The sequence below is a fragment of the Artemia sp. Qi Xiang Cuo genome, chromosome 4 (genome assembly GCF_049724085.1).
Source record: "Artemia sp. Qi Xiang Cuo chromosome 4, ASM4972408v1, whole genome shotgun sequence".
Taxonomy (NCBI): Eukaryota; Metazoa; Arthropoda; class Branchiopoda; order Anostraca; family Artemiidae; genus Artemia; species Artemia sp. Qi Xiang Cuo.
The window spans coordinates 60,136,035-60,153,586 of NC_142797.1; the positions used below are offsets into that span (position 1 = coordinate 60,136,035).

General features: G+C 35.3%; 2 protein-coding genes across 4 annotated transcripts in view; one reads left to right on the top strand and one right to left on the bottom strand.

Annotated features, from left to right (window-relative positions):
• Nmdar1 (glutamate ionotropic receptor NMDA type subunit 1) overlaps nt 1–11,883 on the top strand; it is a 239,418-nt gene extending 227,535 nt beyond the window's left edge. Inside the window, exons 17-18 of one of the 2 annotated variants that reach the window (XM_089088460.1) lie at nt 8,324–8,436; nt 10,371–11,883. In XM_089088460.1, coding sequence (XP_088944586.1) covers nt 8,324–8,436; nt 10,371–10,523 — 266 coding nt within the window. In that variant the 3' untranslated portion in view covers nt 10,524–11,883. The remainder of the gene's footprint in view (nt 1–8,323; nt 8,437–10,370) is intronic. The other variant, XM_089088461.1, reaches the window with a different exon arrangement.
• Nucleotides 11,884–15,640: 3,757 nt separating this feature from the next.
• The window catches only part of LSm1 (U6 snRNA-associated Sm-like protein LSm1), a 58,898-nt gene continuing 56,986 nt past the window's right edge, over nt 15,641–17,552 (bottom strand). For both annotated transcript variants that reach the window (XM_089088465.1, XM_089088466.1), the window contains exon 3: nt 15,641–15,872. In XM_089088465.1, the coding sequence (XP_088944591.1) occupies nt 15,699–15,872 (174 nt within the window). In that variant the 3' untranslated portion in view covers nt 15,641–15,698. The remainder of the gene's footprint in view (nt 15,873–17,552) is intronic.

A 17,552-nucleotide genomic window follows, 5' to 3' on the forward strand; every position in this document is an offset into this window, starting at 1 on the left:
CTGACATTGAGCTTTTTCTGGGAGTCCTTGCGTTTACAGGAATAGTGAAAATGCTCTCCTATCGCAGCTACTGGTCAAACGAAACTCGTACCTCCGTGATAGCCGATGCTATGTCACGTGACAGATTTGAACTGATAGAGAAGTATTTGCATTTCAATGACAATGTATCGCACAAGCCTCAGGGAGACCCTGATTATGACAAGATTCATTAAATTCGTCCCTTGATAGAAAAGGTTCGAGCCAACTTCATGAAGATACACCCAGAAGAACACCAGGTCATTGATGAGCAAATAGTTCCGACGAAGCAGCGAATATCGCTGAAGCAGTACAATCCGAAAAAAACCACATAAGTGGGGACACAAGTTCATCTCCAGAGCGGGAATAAGTGGATTTGTGTATGATTTAGAAATGTGCACTGGCCAGGGATCAGTTGATACAAGCGATTTGGGGGTTGGTGTTGATTTTGTCCTCCGACTTGCGAGGGGAATCCCAAACCACATGAACTACAAACTCTTTTATGACAACTGGTTTTCGTCACTGGACCTGGCCCAGACCCTAAATGATCAGGGTATGCTTACACTGGCTACAGTTAGAGTAAACAGCTTTAAAGGCTGCGCTTTGGAACTAGATAGCAAAATGAAAGCGCAAGGAAGAGGCTCGTATGACTGGCGGGTGGAAACGCAGTCGAATGTTGTAGTGGTGAAGTGGTATGATAATAGGCCGGTTCACTTGATATCAACCTATGCAGCTGTGAATCCTGAAGATACCTGTGAGAGGTGGGATAGCAAGCGAAAAGAATATATAGAAGTGAAGAGACCACATTGCGTGAAGGAATACAATCGCTTTATGGGTGGCGTTGACTTTGCCGATTAGCTGATAGAGCTGTACAGAATTGACTTCAAGTCTCGAAACAAGTGGTACATGCAAATTTTCTTTTTCTTGTTTGACCTTTCCATTGTAAATGAGTGGATCCTGTATCGCAGGTGTCTTCCTACAGGACAAAAACCCATGAACTTGCTGCAGTTCAAAACGGACGTTGCACGCGCCTTACTGTCTGGCGCATCCTCAGCGACACCTAAGAGAGGTAGATCATTCAACGAAGATCTATCCAAAAAGAAAAGAAAGTATAGTTGCCGCTCACCAGACTTGACGAGACTCGACGGCCAGGAGCCCTTTCCAGCTTGGATAGACAGCAAACAGAGGTGCCGAGCTTGTGTTCAAGCCCACTCCAAGGTGAAGTGTATGAAGTGCGAAGTGGCTTTGTGTTTCACGCCAAACAGAAACTGTTTCCTATCTTACGACACTAGCTAGACGATGTGTGACTATGTGCTGTTACTGCCGGATGTTGCTTGTGGGAACCATTCTGTAGTTTCTTCACTTTCATCAATAAAAAAAAATTTTCTTGGCATTTTCGTCGCGGAATGACCTTAAATAAAGCACAGAAACAGGCGCGGAATTTTTTCCTCTCTTTTTTCAATATTCAGGCATCAAAGGGTTAATTTCTGAACGTTTTGCAATTAACCCTTGCAATTAAACCAACGTTGAATTAATGCAGCTTTAATTTTGGCTCACCGTACATGAATAATTAAAACGAAATTTGCATATTAATTTTACTTTTTTGGCTAAATGGCTTTCTCAAAATTTTTTTCTGACGTAACTTACGAATTAAATTACGTAACGAACTTCTATATTCGTATGTTTTACTACGTATATTAGGGAATTCACCCCCTACTCGATACCTTGCACTTTACGCTAAAGTTCGAATTTTTTCGAATTACAAACCCCTGAATCACAAAGGCCGGTTAATTAGAATAGATAGCTCTTTTGACAGTACTAAAACAAACTTTAGCGAAAAGGGCGAGGTATTGACTAGGGGGCAAACCCCCTCATATTCGGAGCCATCTATGTTGTTTTTAAGTTTCAGTTTTCTCCTTACTTTCAATTGAAAAAAAACTAGTTTTTTTATTTAATTTCTGATCGTTTTTTAAATAATGCTGTGAAATCCGGCCCCTCCTTCTTAGAACTTTCCGTACCCCCAAGGAAATATCCTCCATGGAAGGATCCTCCCCGTAACCCCCTCCTACGACACCCCCCATCAGAAAAAAATCCCCTCCTAAAACGTCTTTATACTTCCCATTAACCAATACTATATGCAAACAATGGGCAAAGTTCATAACTTCCCGCCCTTCCCCCGGGAGCTGTGGGGGACTAAGTCATCCTCAAAAACATATTTATAAGATTTTTGACCATGTTGAACAAAATGGCCATCTCAGAATTTTGATTGGGTGACTTTGGGAAAAAAATAAGCGTGGAAGGGGGCCAAGTCGTCCTCCAATCTTTTTTGGTCATTTAAAAAGGGCACTAGAACTTCTAATTTCCGTTCAAATGAGCCCTCTTACGATATTCTAGGACTACTGGATCGATACGATCACCCCTGAAAAAAACAACAACAAAAAACAAAAAAAACAACAAACAAACAAACAGGCATCCGTGATCTTTCTTCTGACAAAAAATACAAAATTCCACATTTTTGCAGATAGGAGTTTGAAACTTCCGCAGTAGGGTTTTCTGATACACTGAATCCGATGGTGTGTTTTTCATTAAAGTTCTATGACTTTTTGGGGGTGTTTCCCCATTTTTTCGAAAATAAGGCAAATTTTCTCAGGCTCGTAACTTTTGATTGGTAAAACCGAACTTAATGAAACTTATATATTTGAAATTAGCATAAAAATCTGATTCACTCTATACTTTTTTGAGTAAAAAGTATACATTTTTAATTTGCTATTTTATAAACCTGTTAGTATTTTTTTTAAACTTAAACAATTTAGCGACATATGTAGGCCATGCCATCTCACTCCCTATTACTAGAGTGTTCTCGAGTTAAATCTTTGCGCAGCAAAGCACAGCCCCCGCTACCTGCTCAGTCCATGCCATGCCGTCAAGATACAAATGAATTGACGAGTAAGCGAGCCTGTTTTTCTAGTTAGTTGCTGACAAGACCACCATTTTATGATTAATCGTCAATATATCGATAAAGGTTAGCCGCCATTTGAAAACTTAATTCAAGTATGTTAATTATTATTTTCGCAGCTTTGATGTGGGCTCACCGTACATGAATAATTAAAACGACATTCGCATATTAACTTCCTTTTTTTGGCTAATTGGCTTTCTCGAAATTTTGTTCTGACGTAACTTACGAATTAACTTATGTAACGAATTTCTATATTCGTATGTTTTTATTACGTATATTAGGGAGTTCGCACCCTAGTCAATGCCCCGCTCTTTACGGTAAAGTTCGAATTTTGTTCAAATCACAAACCCCTGAATCACAAAGGCCGGTTAATTAGAATAGATAGCTCTTTTGAAAGTACTAAAAAAAATTTTAGCGTAAAAAGTGAGGTATTGATTAGAGGGTGAACCCTCTCACATACGTAATAATTTCTGTTTGGTTTAAGTTTTAATGTTGTTCCTTACTTTCAATTGGAAAAACTTGTTTTTTTATTTAATTTCTGATCGTTTTTTCAAATAATGCTGGGAAATCTTGCGCCCCCTTCGTGTAAACGTCCCTTCGCCCAAGGAGAAATCCTCCATAGAAAGATCCTCCCTCATAGTTCATATAAGGAACACGACCCCCACTAGAAAAAAATTCCTCCTGAAAACGGCTGTATGATTATCAAAAGCCTATACCATATGTAGAACATGGGCATAGTTTATAAATTAAAGCCCTTCCCCCGGGGACTGTGGGGGATTAAGTCATCCTCAAAGACATATTAATTAGATTTTCGACTATGCTGAAAAAAATGCTTATCTAAAAGTTTTGGTTGGGTCATTTCAGGAAAAAAATGAACGTAGGAGGGGGCCAAGTTGCCCTCAAATTTTTTCGGTCACTTAAAAAGGCCACTAGAACTTTTAATTTCAGTTCGATTGAGCCTTCTCACGATATTCTATGGATACTGGATCGATACGATCACCCCTGGGGAAAAAAATAAAATAAAATAAATAAATAAACACGCTTCCGTGATTTTCTTCTGAAAAAAAAAAAAACAAAATTCCACATTTTGCAGATAGGAGCTTGAAACCTCTATAGTATGGTTCTCTGATACGCTGAATCTGATGGTGTCATTTTTATTAAAGTTATATGACTTTTAAAGGTTGTTTCCCCCTTTTTTCGAAAATAAGGCAAATTTTCTCAAGCACGTAAATTTTTGGTAGGTAAGACAAGCTTGATGAAACTTATATATTTGAAATCAGCATAAAAATTTGATTCTTCTAATGTATCTATTGATATCAAAATTCTGTTTTTTAGAGTTTCGGTTACTATTGAGCCGGGTCACTCCTTACTTACAGTTCGTTACCACGAGATAATTTGCATTCACACCTGTCTTGCAAACCGCTAGAATAATTTGCAAGTTTAGAAACATATGTTAAAAGACAAAGATGGAATAGCAACTTGTTTGGTACATTTGATCAGCGTTCAGCATCAAGGGCTTGCTTTGAAGCAGCCTGGTTGATCGCTCCAAATAAGAAACCATACACTATTGGTGAAGCTTTGGTTAAACCGGCTGCTGCCACACATAACAAATTATGTGTGGTCAAAAAGAAGCGAGGAAACTGAATTCAGTGCCCTTCTCTGCGAGAATTGTGAAAGAACGAATTTCTATGTTAGCAGAAAATGTTAAGGAATAGGCTATTTTCGCATTAAAACAGGCTAAATAATTTGCTATTCAGCTTGATGAGACAACTGATTTTCGTAGAAATTCACAGCTAATAGTATATGTTCGCTACAAAGGTGCAGATAATTTTGAGGAGGAATTGCTGTTTTGTTCTCCTCTCGAGTTGAGATCTCGTAAAATTGATGTCCATAATAAAGTAAATGAATACTTCAATGCGCAGAGGTTAAAATGGGAAAACTGTATCTTTGGATGGAGCTCCAGCTATGCTGGGTCATATAAATGGTTTTTCAGCTTTCGTAAAAAAAACCCAAATATTGAAGTTACTCACTGTATGATCCATTGCCAGGCCCTTATGGTCAAATATTTAGAACCTAAACTGGAAGCCATCACGCATGATGTCATCAAGACTGTAAATTTTTTCAACGGGCATGCACTAAACACGCGGCTAGGTCAGGACGGTGAAGCTGAACATACGAACCTACTTTATTATACAGAAGTAGATGGCTCTCTCGCGGATACTAAATCGAGTATGGACCCTCAAAACTGATGTCGAAATTTTTATGGTTGCCCAAAAAAATATTCTCGCATATAAGTTGAAAAACTCTTCCTGGGTTGCATATCTCGCATATTTAGCGGCCATTTTTGAGGGACAAATATATTATTGAAGCTTGAGGCTGCAAAGGCTTTCAAAACTGCACATGAAGAGGCGGTTAACAAATTGCTGCCATTTGGAACAATATATCTGTGGAAACAAGGCTTCCACTCTAATGAACCTAAAAACGAAGAACAGAAATCGATTAGACGCCGAAGACTATATTCAAATCGCTCTTACATCAAAAAGTCCCAATTTTGAAGCAATTGTATCTAACATGAAACAGCATCATTTCTCCAAAACGTGAAGGAAGAATGCTTTCAATTTTTCTCTTATTCTGATTTTTCGCAATTCTAATTTTTGTTTGTACCGCCATTATTATAATTATAACTTGTTACAGTACCCCAAAACGTCAGCCCTCAATTCTACTCCGATAGGTTTCAATTTGTTATATATATTACTTTTATTTATATATATTACTTGTTATATACTTTGTTATATACTTGTTATATTACTTTGTTATATATATTACTGTTATTACCGTTACGTGTTACTACAACTAGGCATTACATCGATAAATTGAATAACTGATGTTTAAATTAAATTTTTATTTATTGTTTTCTTTTCAAAATTATCATGAGAGGCTATAATATGAAAGATGCTAAAAAGAGGCGATTTGTTTGTGTTTGGCTCTTCACCATGGGGTAATATCAAATTACACAAAAATGTTTTGGGGTAATGGTTAAAAGTTTCCCGACCACAGGCTTATGTAGTAATCACTTGATAATAATAGATATAACTAAACTGTTCTAACCATAAAATATGTTGGAAGCAAATAACAAGTTTATGTTTTCAGTCCAAGTACTTATCTTGCAAATGCTGTATTTTATAAAGTATATGAAAGGTTTTATTTAGGTTTTATGCTTCGAGGTAAAGTAATACTAGCTTAGCTTTTATATTCTGCACATTTTAAGAGCAACAACATTGACTTAGTGTAAGAAAATCGATAATAAAGTTGGTCTTAATCGGAAGCAATGTATCTTTAAGGAACGTGTCATCTTTTTTCTCTTGTTTTTTGAAGAAAATTTTTTTCTTGAGACATACTAGTTAATTGAGCTGAGGGATGCACAACTAAAGCTTTTAATAAATGGCAAAGAAAAACGAAAATGCAATACATTCGTCCGTGAAGCTACCAAAGGTTGCTGTTGAGCAAGACTTACGTCTTGCTCACTCAGCGGTCGGGGAACCGACCGCTGATGATGTTATAATTTATAATCTATACATAACTTCTCGCAGGGAATAAGATTTATATCTTAAAATGTATCAGAAACAAACTAAAAGTACACAGATTCAATCATGTACAAAAGGGGAAGGCAGGGCCTCCGGAACCTCACCGAAATCCTAAATCCTACCAAATTTCTTGGTATTTCTAATTCATGTTATCACAAGCAAATTTTTTACCACAACCCCCCCCCCCTCCCGGAAAAAAAATCATGCTTACGTGCCTAGACCAACTATCGTATTTATATAACACTTTGCCCCTTGAAGATGAATAAGCTTCACGATCCATCTTTTCAAGTCCCTGTCCATGATAGAGGAGATATTCTCAAAAAATAAAACTTAACGCCTGGATTATGATGATCAACGGTCAAAAATTTCCTACAAATAGTCTCCTGAGTTATAGTAGCTACCTACCAACTTTCAAGTAAATTTAGGCACTTTATTACGGAAGGTGGGTAACACTTCAGTTTCTCTGTCTTCTTAGCTGAAATTTCTTGGCCCAATAAGTTTCAATTGTGTCTGAGCAGTGATACAGATTCAGAGAAGGAAAATAAGCTTCTGAAAATCATCATTCTGTATGTCCCATTCGCCCAAAGGGTTTACCCCATAAATTTCACACCGATCAGTGAAAAAAAAAATTAATCCAACTTTTCTGCTAAAACGTTGGTGATAGGAAGGGGTGATGTTGGATGAGCGACGGGACCTCTTTGGGCTTCCGTTAATACATATTGAAAATTCTTGTGCGATTACAATTCAAACAAGGTGCAGTATCCATATATCAGCTAAAACGTTGACGGGGATACAAGCGACAAGTGTTAGACGGGCCATGCACTTAATTTATGTGTTCAACAATACAGATTTAAAATCATTGAATGATTCCGCTTCAAAAAATAGGCGACAGACCTGCCTTTCTGCTAAAAATTTAACCTGGAGAAGGGGGAGTGGAGGAGGAAAAGACCTCTTTCTGCATCCATTTTGTTTTTGCATGGAATCTAGAAATAGATTATGTTTGCAAAGAACCAGGACTTGTCTTGTTTTCGTCAATCTTTGATCCCTTGAAATTCTGAAAGTGATCTACCTCATGAATGAAATTTTATTCAATAAACTTACATAATATCCTATTATCAGGTCTTTAAGGAGTATTTATCAGGGTTAATAACAAGATTGTACCTCTCTGTAAGTTCAAAAGCTAATTTTCTTACCCTAGGGCAACTTTCTAATATCACTACTAAAAAGGGCCAAGTCTAAGCTCCGATATTTTTCTGGAATGAGAGAACTATTAAATATTAGGAGGCACCTGTGGTATCATTCTACTGGCTCAGTCCAAAACGCCGAAAATGAAATAACAAACTCGACGGAAATCACAAAAAGAAATAGCTTATGATTGTGGATGAGAGCCCTTTTGGACCCGCGTAAAAATATTTCTGTTTTGCATCTTTAAATTCTTCTATTTATTATTCTAAAAATATCCTACAGAGGGGCTAGGAAACCGTCACTCGTCTGCCAAGTGACATCTCTTTTCACCACACAACGCCAAGTCACATTCAGAACAACACACCCCGTCCAACCCAGTCACGCCAATAGCCCTGCCACTTCAAACCATACCAATCCACACAACCTGCACCATGTTCAAATTTGATCCAGCCTACGGTTATCGTATTAGAATAAAAAATCCTTGAACAATTATCATTTTTAGTAAAAGCTTTGCAACTAGAATGGCCCCAAATTATTTCTTTGTCACTTATTTCTCTTTAATATTGTTTTTCTTCATTTTCAGGAGGCGTTGCCTTGATTGGCATTGAAATTCTTTTCAAGCGGCACTACTCAAGACAGCAACGACAAATAGAACTTACAAGACACGCTTTTGACAAGTGGAAGAATATGGTAAAGGTCTGTTCCAAATAACATTTGGGAAAAATTGAATTAATTACAGCTGCATGTCGATACTTTTCTTTTACAGATTCGAAAGACTAACCAGGTGAAATTGCTCATCACAACCCACTTGAGCCCAGTACTGAAGGAATAAGGACCATAAATCACCTTATAACACAAAATCCAACCAATCTTCTTTCATCAGTCTGCTGTAAGTCATGTAAGCCAAGCTTGGGCAACCCGCGGTCCTTGATAATATTGGATGTGGACCTCTATTACATTGTATTCGACCAACTGTCATACGTGAAATTATGATATTATTTATGAAATAAATATTTCTATTTTGAATAAGATAGAAATGAAAGAACAAGAATTTTTCCGTTACCAACAATCGTGTTTGCGAGAATTCATCCCGCTTATCCTCTTAGATGTTATAACTCTGTCTATTTAACTTAACATTCGTGTTAAAAAAACACTTAACCAAGATTTTTATTTATGAACCTTCTACTGTGCATCTCTTTAAAGTCTTTGTGTATTAACGACCGCGTGATAACGTTTGCTCTCACAATAAAAGTGAGTGTGTCAGATACTTTATTATGTATCTCAACTGTCGTTTTGTTTAGACCTTTAGCATATTTCCATTTCAACCTACTGACGACTGCAGTCTTGCTCATGGTGTCCAGGAAACTGATTAATGTTAAAGTTTTACATTGCACGTTAGTTTTCAGTTTGCCTCTGTTTACTCACCTTGTAGTGTTCATTTTGTGCTGCAAAATTAGATTCAACACTGAACTTTGTCGCCATTGACAGGTAAGAATAGCCACATAAGTTATTTTAGACGTAAATTAATTGGTTTATCTGTAGATCCTATTCAACACATGAAACCATTGAATGACGTGACCAGCAAATCAATTCACCCTAATGACAATGGAACTTTTCCAAAAGGTAGCCCACGCCTGATGTACTCCATGATTAATTTTTAAGCCTTTGGCCATCTTTGAATCTCCATCAAGAGTACAAGGGAATCAAGTTTTGCTCACCTCTAAAAGCCCGTAATCAAATAATTTGTAAAAAGTAAATGCGTTTAGAAACTCCTACTTATGCTCAATGCTTAGAGCCTCCAGGGGTCTCTAATTTCAGTCAGCAGACAATTTAAGAAAACTAACAGGGGGCTACGAGGGGAAACGAATTTTCAGAAAATCGCGACTTGTTTAGATTGTTCTTGACAAATAAAAATAGTAGTATGCAGATTAATAAAAAAATTTTAGTGCCATTTTTGAGAAAAAAATTAAGATAAATATACATTTATTGCTCTTTCATACAATTATTGCTCTTTCATAATATAAATGCTGTATGAGGGGATTCCGTCGTCAGAAGACGGCTATTTATCTCTTATCACACATAGATTTGGGGAAATATATTCTTGGACGCAATTTAGTTGAATTGATTTATGATTTATTGAAAATTTAATTTATTCAAAATTTTGATTTATTGATTATGATTTATTGAAAATTGATTTATGATTTATTGAAAATTTAGTTGAATTGATTTATGATTTATTGAAGAGTCCTGGTAAAACAAAATCAATAACAATAATATCCTTCTTCTTACTGTTTAGTTCCACCTAAATAAAAAATAGTTTTGTCTAAAATTATTGACATCGACACTGATGCTGCAATTACCACCAAAACTTTTTTCTGATAGAAAATTGCAGAAACCGGAAATATTACTGCTGTTATTTTTAGTTTAGTGGGTGAATTTTCATTTCATGTGCTGTTCCCACTGTAATTACAAATCCCTTCAAAACATAATCGGTGACTGAATATAGAATTGGAAAAATTTATTCAATGATTTTCAAAACAAACTCGGTTCTAAGGCGTCAAAATGAAATCTAAAGTTCTTCAGGCCCTTAAAGACAACAATTCGTTTTGATATATATATTTTTTTTGCAGAGAAGAAAAATGCTTCGTGGCACCATCGCAAATCAAAGAAGACCAAAACTCAACGGATCTCTACCGAACTTTACAATTCCAGGTGAAAATATGGACATTTCTAATGCCAATGGAATCTTCGTTATAGGAGAAGGAAGATATTTTGATGTTTAACCTCATGAGATTAAGATTGTAAGCCGTAAAAAATAATTTCTAATTTGAATTATTCAACCCATAGACTTTTCCCAGTGATAAGATGGCCATCTTCAATCCATCCTATTGGCATTAAAAATGTGCTACCATTTGACGCTCCTTATCCAGTATACTAAAATATTCAATTTTTTGTCACTTTAGTTACTGTTTTTTATTAATATCAGGTACCAGCGATAAATATTTTTTTTCATGTTGAGTTTGAATGTTTTAAAGGTATGATCGCAATCCTGTGATGAATTATTAATTCTGAGGAACGGTTGTCAATTGCTTTCAAAATAACAATTAGATATGCCATGGAGTATGGTCAAATCCACCATTCCGGCTAATTCTATTACCTAATATACGTGAGTGACATAATCAATTTATCACCAAAATAAGCAACTGAAAAAACAAATTTCTCAACGGATAAAACTTAATCACAAAAACGTTCTTTTTATAATTCATATATCGTAAGAAATAGTAATATGTTGTATTATTTAGGAGCAATGGCAACAATTCAGGAAATTTAGGGATTTGAGTGTATTTTTCAACATCTAAGACAGACAAAATTTGTATTTTTTTCAATACCATTACCCAAAAAGGGCATTTTTCAATGAAAGTATCCCCCCCCAAAGGTATTTTTTAAAATCTAGTGGGGGATGAAGATAATATCTTCACCCAATTGACACCACAGGTTAGGAGTTGTATCTGTGCCGATCCCAGACAGAAAAAGAGTCAAAAAAGCATAGACAATGCTTGAATAATATGCATTTATTTTAAAGTGAATTTGGAAAGACGATATATTTTTTTTTATTTTTAAGTATTTGTTTTTAATTTATTAATTCTCGGAACGATCTAGAAAAGTAGACATGTAGAATCTGCAAATAAATTTTGTCTCAAAAAAGAGTTTAAAATATATGCTAATTTTCATGTAAAAGTTCAAATTCAATATCCATTCCCCGAGCGACGTGTTTTAGTTTTCTGGATAGGGCTGGGGCTTGCCATCATTTATTTAGTCAGATCTTACTATACTAAATTAAGCGATAATGGATTCTACCAATTCCTTTAGATACTACTTTTGGCAATCGATTCGTCATATAAGCACCTTTTGGCATTTTTAGCCAAATTGGCTGACACTAACTCCTGAGCTTCCTGAAATTGAAATTTACGCTTCTTTTTGTACTCAAACAATGTAATAAATTATTGTTACTTCTTCCATAGCAAAAAGGTGGTCTTCCTTGCTTGTATTTCCTTTAAGTTAGATTTCTGTCATTGATGTTGAACCTATTTTAGCGTTGATTATGTATTGATCTATCTTGTTATACGGATAATAAAATCTTAGAATATATCTCATGTTTTCCTTTAAAATGTTAATGCCACTTGAAGATAAGATATTTTCATTATAGTATACACAACGACTGTCCAAAATTCCTTGCAAGAACAGGTTCTGAGTTAGAGGTACCACATTAAATAAAGAAAATATAAAAATACGGGATACAAACAATTTATAATTGTTTTACAATTATTATTATTACAACACAATGTTATTATACATATAACAATATTATTATACATATCATCACAATGTTATTACAATTATTAGTTTTATCGTTTTATAATCTTTATTCGATTTAAATAATTTTTTGATTTTCTTTCTACATTTATTATGATAGTGTCGTCTCAGAAGGTGTTTATGTGCCACCTTGCACCTGGCACTATCGCAGGGTGCAGTTGTTGACCTTGCATGATCGATTGGTGACAGTCGTAAATTCACTGAAAGTGTTTTTGTAATTTGTCCTTATTTGACAACACCTCCATTAAGCCTAATAGCTTGAAATTGCAATGGACCAAAGATGATTCTTTTTAGGGAATGTGTTTTGATTCTAAATGGTGAAAATTACTCATCAAAATGATATGCAAGCTGATACTGAACAAAACGATAAAAGACGGCTGGTAGAAAATCATTAGATTATAACAAAACATAGTTGTAAATTTGCCCTCTGTTTCTTATCGCATAAACCACAAATTCCGAAATATTACTATAAATTTTAGGAAAATGATAGTTTTCTACAATAAAAGGTGAAACAGGGGGAGAGGTTTCAAAGAACCATTAGCAAAAAGTCTCAATGAACCGATACATGGTAAAATACAGCTTTGCAATTGCTGAATACCCACGGCGTTTCCCACGTGTTTTGAACAGCAACATCATCAACCTTAGGTTTTTAAAAATAAGAATAATCTGTCATTTTGTAGCTGTTACGCCTATTGGTCTACATTGGCATTTTCACACTTCAGATCTAATTGCCAAAAAGCATTTATTATGTAGAAACAAGAAAGGACAATATATTGTCATAAGCATTAAAATTAGGAAATTTTTATTATTATTTGGAACGTTATTGTTTATTTGGTTAGCTTTTTGATGAACTTATTAACTAACAAAACAAGTACCGACCTTCCCGTTAAACCTTACATAAAAAAAAAATCGAAATTCAGAAGAGCTTCCTTCTACACTTCCAAGAATGCGTTTGATTAAACACTAAACTCTGGAAGGATTGTAGTTATATTTTGTTGACTTCTGACCTTTCGAAGATAGATGGTGTCACTGATTCTAGTTGGGTATCAAGCATAAGCAAGAAAATGCCTTGTTTCAAAAATGTTAGCCGGCGGTTCAGAGAAAAAGATGGTAGTTTTATACGCAAAAGTTATCATTCTAGAGAAACTTGCAAACATTTAGAGGATTATTTATTTTTTGTAGGAAGGTTGTTTTTGAATAAATTCTATTAATAATAAACTTCTTGAAAATGTATTATAAACTACGTGAAAAAATTGAACTAATTATATCATTATTACTCTTTTCTTGAAAATCACGATTAGTCTTGAAAATATTTAGAAAAATATTTAGAATACATCTATAGGAACGTCTGTTGGTAATACGCAGATTATTATGTTTAAATATTGAAAATCACTCTTTTGCCAAAATAGAGAACTCACTAAGAACCAAAAAAGAACAAAAAAGAGAACAAGAGAAAAGGGATCATGTCGAACCATCATGAACGGTTTTTAAATTAAAATATTGGTTTTTGAATTAACTGAATTGGTTTTTGAAAATTCTTTTTTTTCGACGAGAGTTTGTTTCCTGGCTCTCTTTTTCATTGTTTTTTTTCGTAATTAGTTAGTTGTTTAGAAGCCGGTCGACCTTAGTGCGTTTATCATGTCTTCTTTTAAGTGGCTACGGCTATTTTTTAAATGCTGGTGCTTTGGTTGTGAATAATATATTAATATATTTCAAATCTTGCTGTTAGGCACGAAACCGCTAACGAGCTTACAAGTATTGCGGCAGAGTTGCCAACGCAGTACAACTGTACTTCTTTTGATACAATGGTCCTGGCACAACGAGGTACATTTAGACATTTCATGGTACTATTCAAAATATCTCGTACATTTCGGCACATAGAAATGTATTTGCTTGGTTAAGTTTAGATTTTTTTCCATATTTTCGAAACTTCTCTAGCCACTTCTTAGAACTGTAAGCTCAAGAAAAAGAGTATTTACTAAAAAAAAGAGCAAAGAACAGCGTTGCTTGTTTGTAAGTTTATTCTAGCGTTTTTGTTTTTGAAATAAAAATTGAGGTACAATGCTATATTTGTGCCATAAAGAATCTATTGTGGTACAATTTTGGTCAGAAAAACGACACAATTCACCTCAACGCTTTGGCAATGCTGGGTTACGATATGAAATAAACACAGTATTCAGATTTTGACTGGTTTATCAAAACTATAGTTTCTTAGCTATAGTTACAATAATGATGTCAAAAAATAGTTGGTACATAAAACAACAAGATAGCCCAGAACAAGCTACAAATTCACATTAACTAAATGATATAAAAACAGCGGTTACGTTGGTAGACAAGCTTAAAATAGAAATTCCAGGAGGAAAAACCCCCATTGAAGTAAACGCCTATTGGATTATTCTAGCTACTCCAGGAAATTTGATTTTCCCTGTTCCTGCTTCATACGGCCCTAAAAAACAGGGCTGCACCAGGATGTTCCCGGTCCTTCTTTTTAGAGAGTAGAAAATTACAATTCAGAAACAACAGATTTGCATAGGCTCAAAGATAAAGCAAGTGCAGGAAATAAGATTTCCCTGGGAAACATTGTATAGCTGAGTTTCCAAAGTCTGCGAGCCAATGTTAGAATATTGGAAGTTATGGTAATGCACGTAGTCAAGTGTTTGTTCTGAAAGGTGAGTGCTTCGAAAGCCAAAGAAATGTTTATCAAATATTTTCCGGAGAAATTGTCTTAGGATGGTTTTAAGTACCCGTTTGACTGATTGTATCTAAAACAACAAGCTGTACTGATAATTTGATTTGATGCCAATTTCTAAGACTACAATGAGAGAAAGGCTGAGATGACTGGGACATGTTTTACAGATGATTGATTGCCAACGATTGTGCTCATTGGCAATCCATCTGGGACCAAACAAAATCAGATCGTCCCTGAATGGGTGTAGAGCTGCTGTAAAGAGTGTAGCTGGGAATAAACTACAGTTGAGGAGAAACGTCGGGAGCCGTGTTGGCTTCAGGTGGCTTGGCGCTGCAGTGATTTGTTACTACTAGTAAAAGTCACAGAAGCTTACTTATCAACTGATGCAGTTCTTGCGCAGTTTTTAAATTGCAATTTAATCATCAAATATCGTATCATGTAGCTTTCTTAAGGTATATGTTGCCTCTAACAACTATCGTTTTCCTGACAAGCCTGCTGCTGTAACTTGCACCAAAAGGATAGGATAATCATGTCACCAGATTGATTAGTCTCAAATCTATCCAGTCATCAAGGCAGAATTATGATATTACTTAAGATTTCTCCAAGAGAAGGATCTAAACTTGCTTAAAAAATAGAAAAATTGTCCTTTTTTCGACAACTTTTAACAAACTTTCAACTGATTTTAATATAAAATCCCTGTTTCTAAAATGTTGATGTATAAAATTGAATCTCCATTAGTACGACAGCAAAATTTAAATCTTTCGTTGAGACAGTACAGCAGTGTGAGAGCAGAAAAATCAAAACTTTCAAAAGGAACATAAACCTTAATAGCACAAAGAGTGTATAAAGTCGGTTTTAATATAGAATGAAAATAAAATAGAAAGACCAAAAAAATTTAATAATTATCGTCTGCAGTGAATTCGGAAGTAACAGGAAACCCAAGGTCTTTTAACCGTTTCAGTCTGAGCTTCTCTTTTTCCAATTTTTCTTCTTGGACCCGGCTCTGGTACTCCAGAATTTCTTCTACGCTTACTTCTTTTAATGGCAAACTTTCCTCTTTTATAGGGTCCTATAAAATCAATATGTCACAAACTTATTTATGCTATGATCTTTCATTTAGGTTACATACTAGGATTGAAGCCGATATGCTAATAGCTTGCCTTAAAAGGATAAAGTTACGCAGAAAACACCCGAAGCTAACAGCAAATCGTGCCATAAGCATAGGCTTTTTCTTACTTCAATGATCGGTCAATAGCTACAGTAAAAACCAAAAATCAATAACGGCACAGAATGCGAGGGGACACCAACAAAAATAGTCTAAATGATCTTCCAGGACAATGAGACAGAAAATAGACGTAAGAACATTCTCTTTGGAGCCCAAAAGACCCTACAAAGTCAAATCCCCTGCTATCCTGACTAAAAATTTGGCTGTTTGAACTAAATGTGGTACATTAACTGGGCTTTCTAAAACTATTTAGTGTAGACCTACTTAGAAATTTGCATTTAGTATACTAATAGTACGCTTCTAATTTAATTCTACTTAGAATAAATTAGATTTAATTCAAAATAACACTTTTGGTATATTGGTCCAAGCCTCGAAGGGCACTTTTCCTCATATAATCAACCTAATACCTCTCTTGTATGCAGAAAAACATAATATTTTGAAAAAAAAAATCTGGACTATGAATATAGGGTGACCAAAAGTCAAGTTGTATTTTTGCCAAATCACATGCTTAAAATTTGTCTTTCGGAAAGATGACCATTTGCATTTAGAAAACAACCAAAAAGCTGATTGTTAAGGAGGTCCAGCCTCCCTTCACAGAGGCATCTCCAAAACTTCAAGCGAAGAAATGTTGCAAATTTGAATTCTGCGAAAAAAAATGAAATTGATTTTTGTCAAACAGTTTTGATAAATCCTTCAATAAAAAGTCAAAGGTATTTAAAACCAAGGCTTTCTGACATCGTCAGATTTTCAACGAAAATCTGTTTTTGTTTACTAAATTTCAGTAAAAATGCTGGTTTCTGTTAAGCTTTCTTCTTCAAGCTCTTTTCTGTATGTTGCCAAGGTTCTAAAATCTTGAGAAAAATTCCAGAGTAAAACCTGAACGCACTCATTCCTATGGCAAGTTTTTTTTTGTAAGTGGCTCGAATTTTGACTAAGCAATCAGCTTTCGAAAAGGTAAAGGGATTCTTTTAATCTCTATTTTTATGTATTCCTGAATTAGTTTAGATTTACTTTGCGCTTCTCTTAGATATTGTGCTTTTTCATGACTCCACAATTTTCCCGCTCACTGGCAAATACCGTATTTAACTTTCCAGAAAAAAAAAAAATCCGGTTAAACGACTGGTGCTGATGGGCTAGAACCGCTTTTGATTTATTATTTGCTGGTAAGCCTTAAATCAAAGCAATGCGGTATTTAACTCTGCCTGTCATCGCCTTCAATGACATGACAGCCTGTCCTAAGCCAGGATGAAAGAGGAGGGTTGGGTGACAGGTTTGCTACCTGTCCCAGTAAAAAGGAAATGGCAACGAAAATGTCGACAATAGCCTCGGATGAATCATCTTCTTCCCTGATAACGAACCCAGCGCGCCCCCGGACACGATTCTTGACTCAAAACAGCCAACGAAAATCGGCTTCTGGAACATGAAACTATGATTCAGTTATCAAAGACCGGGCAAGTGCTCAGAGAGATGAAACAGTACAATATTGACATACTGGCCCTAAGTGAAATTTGGTGGAAAGGTATG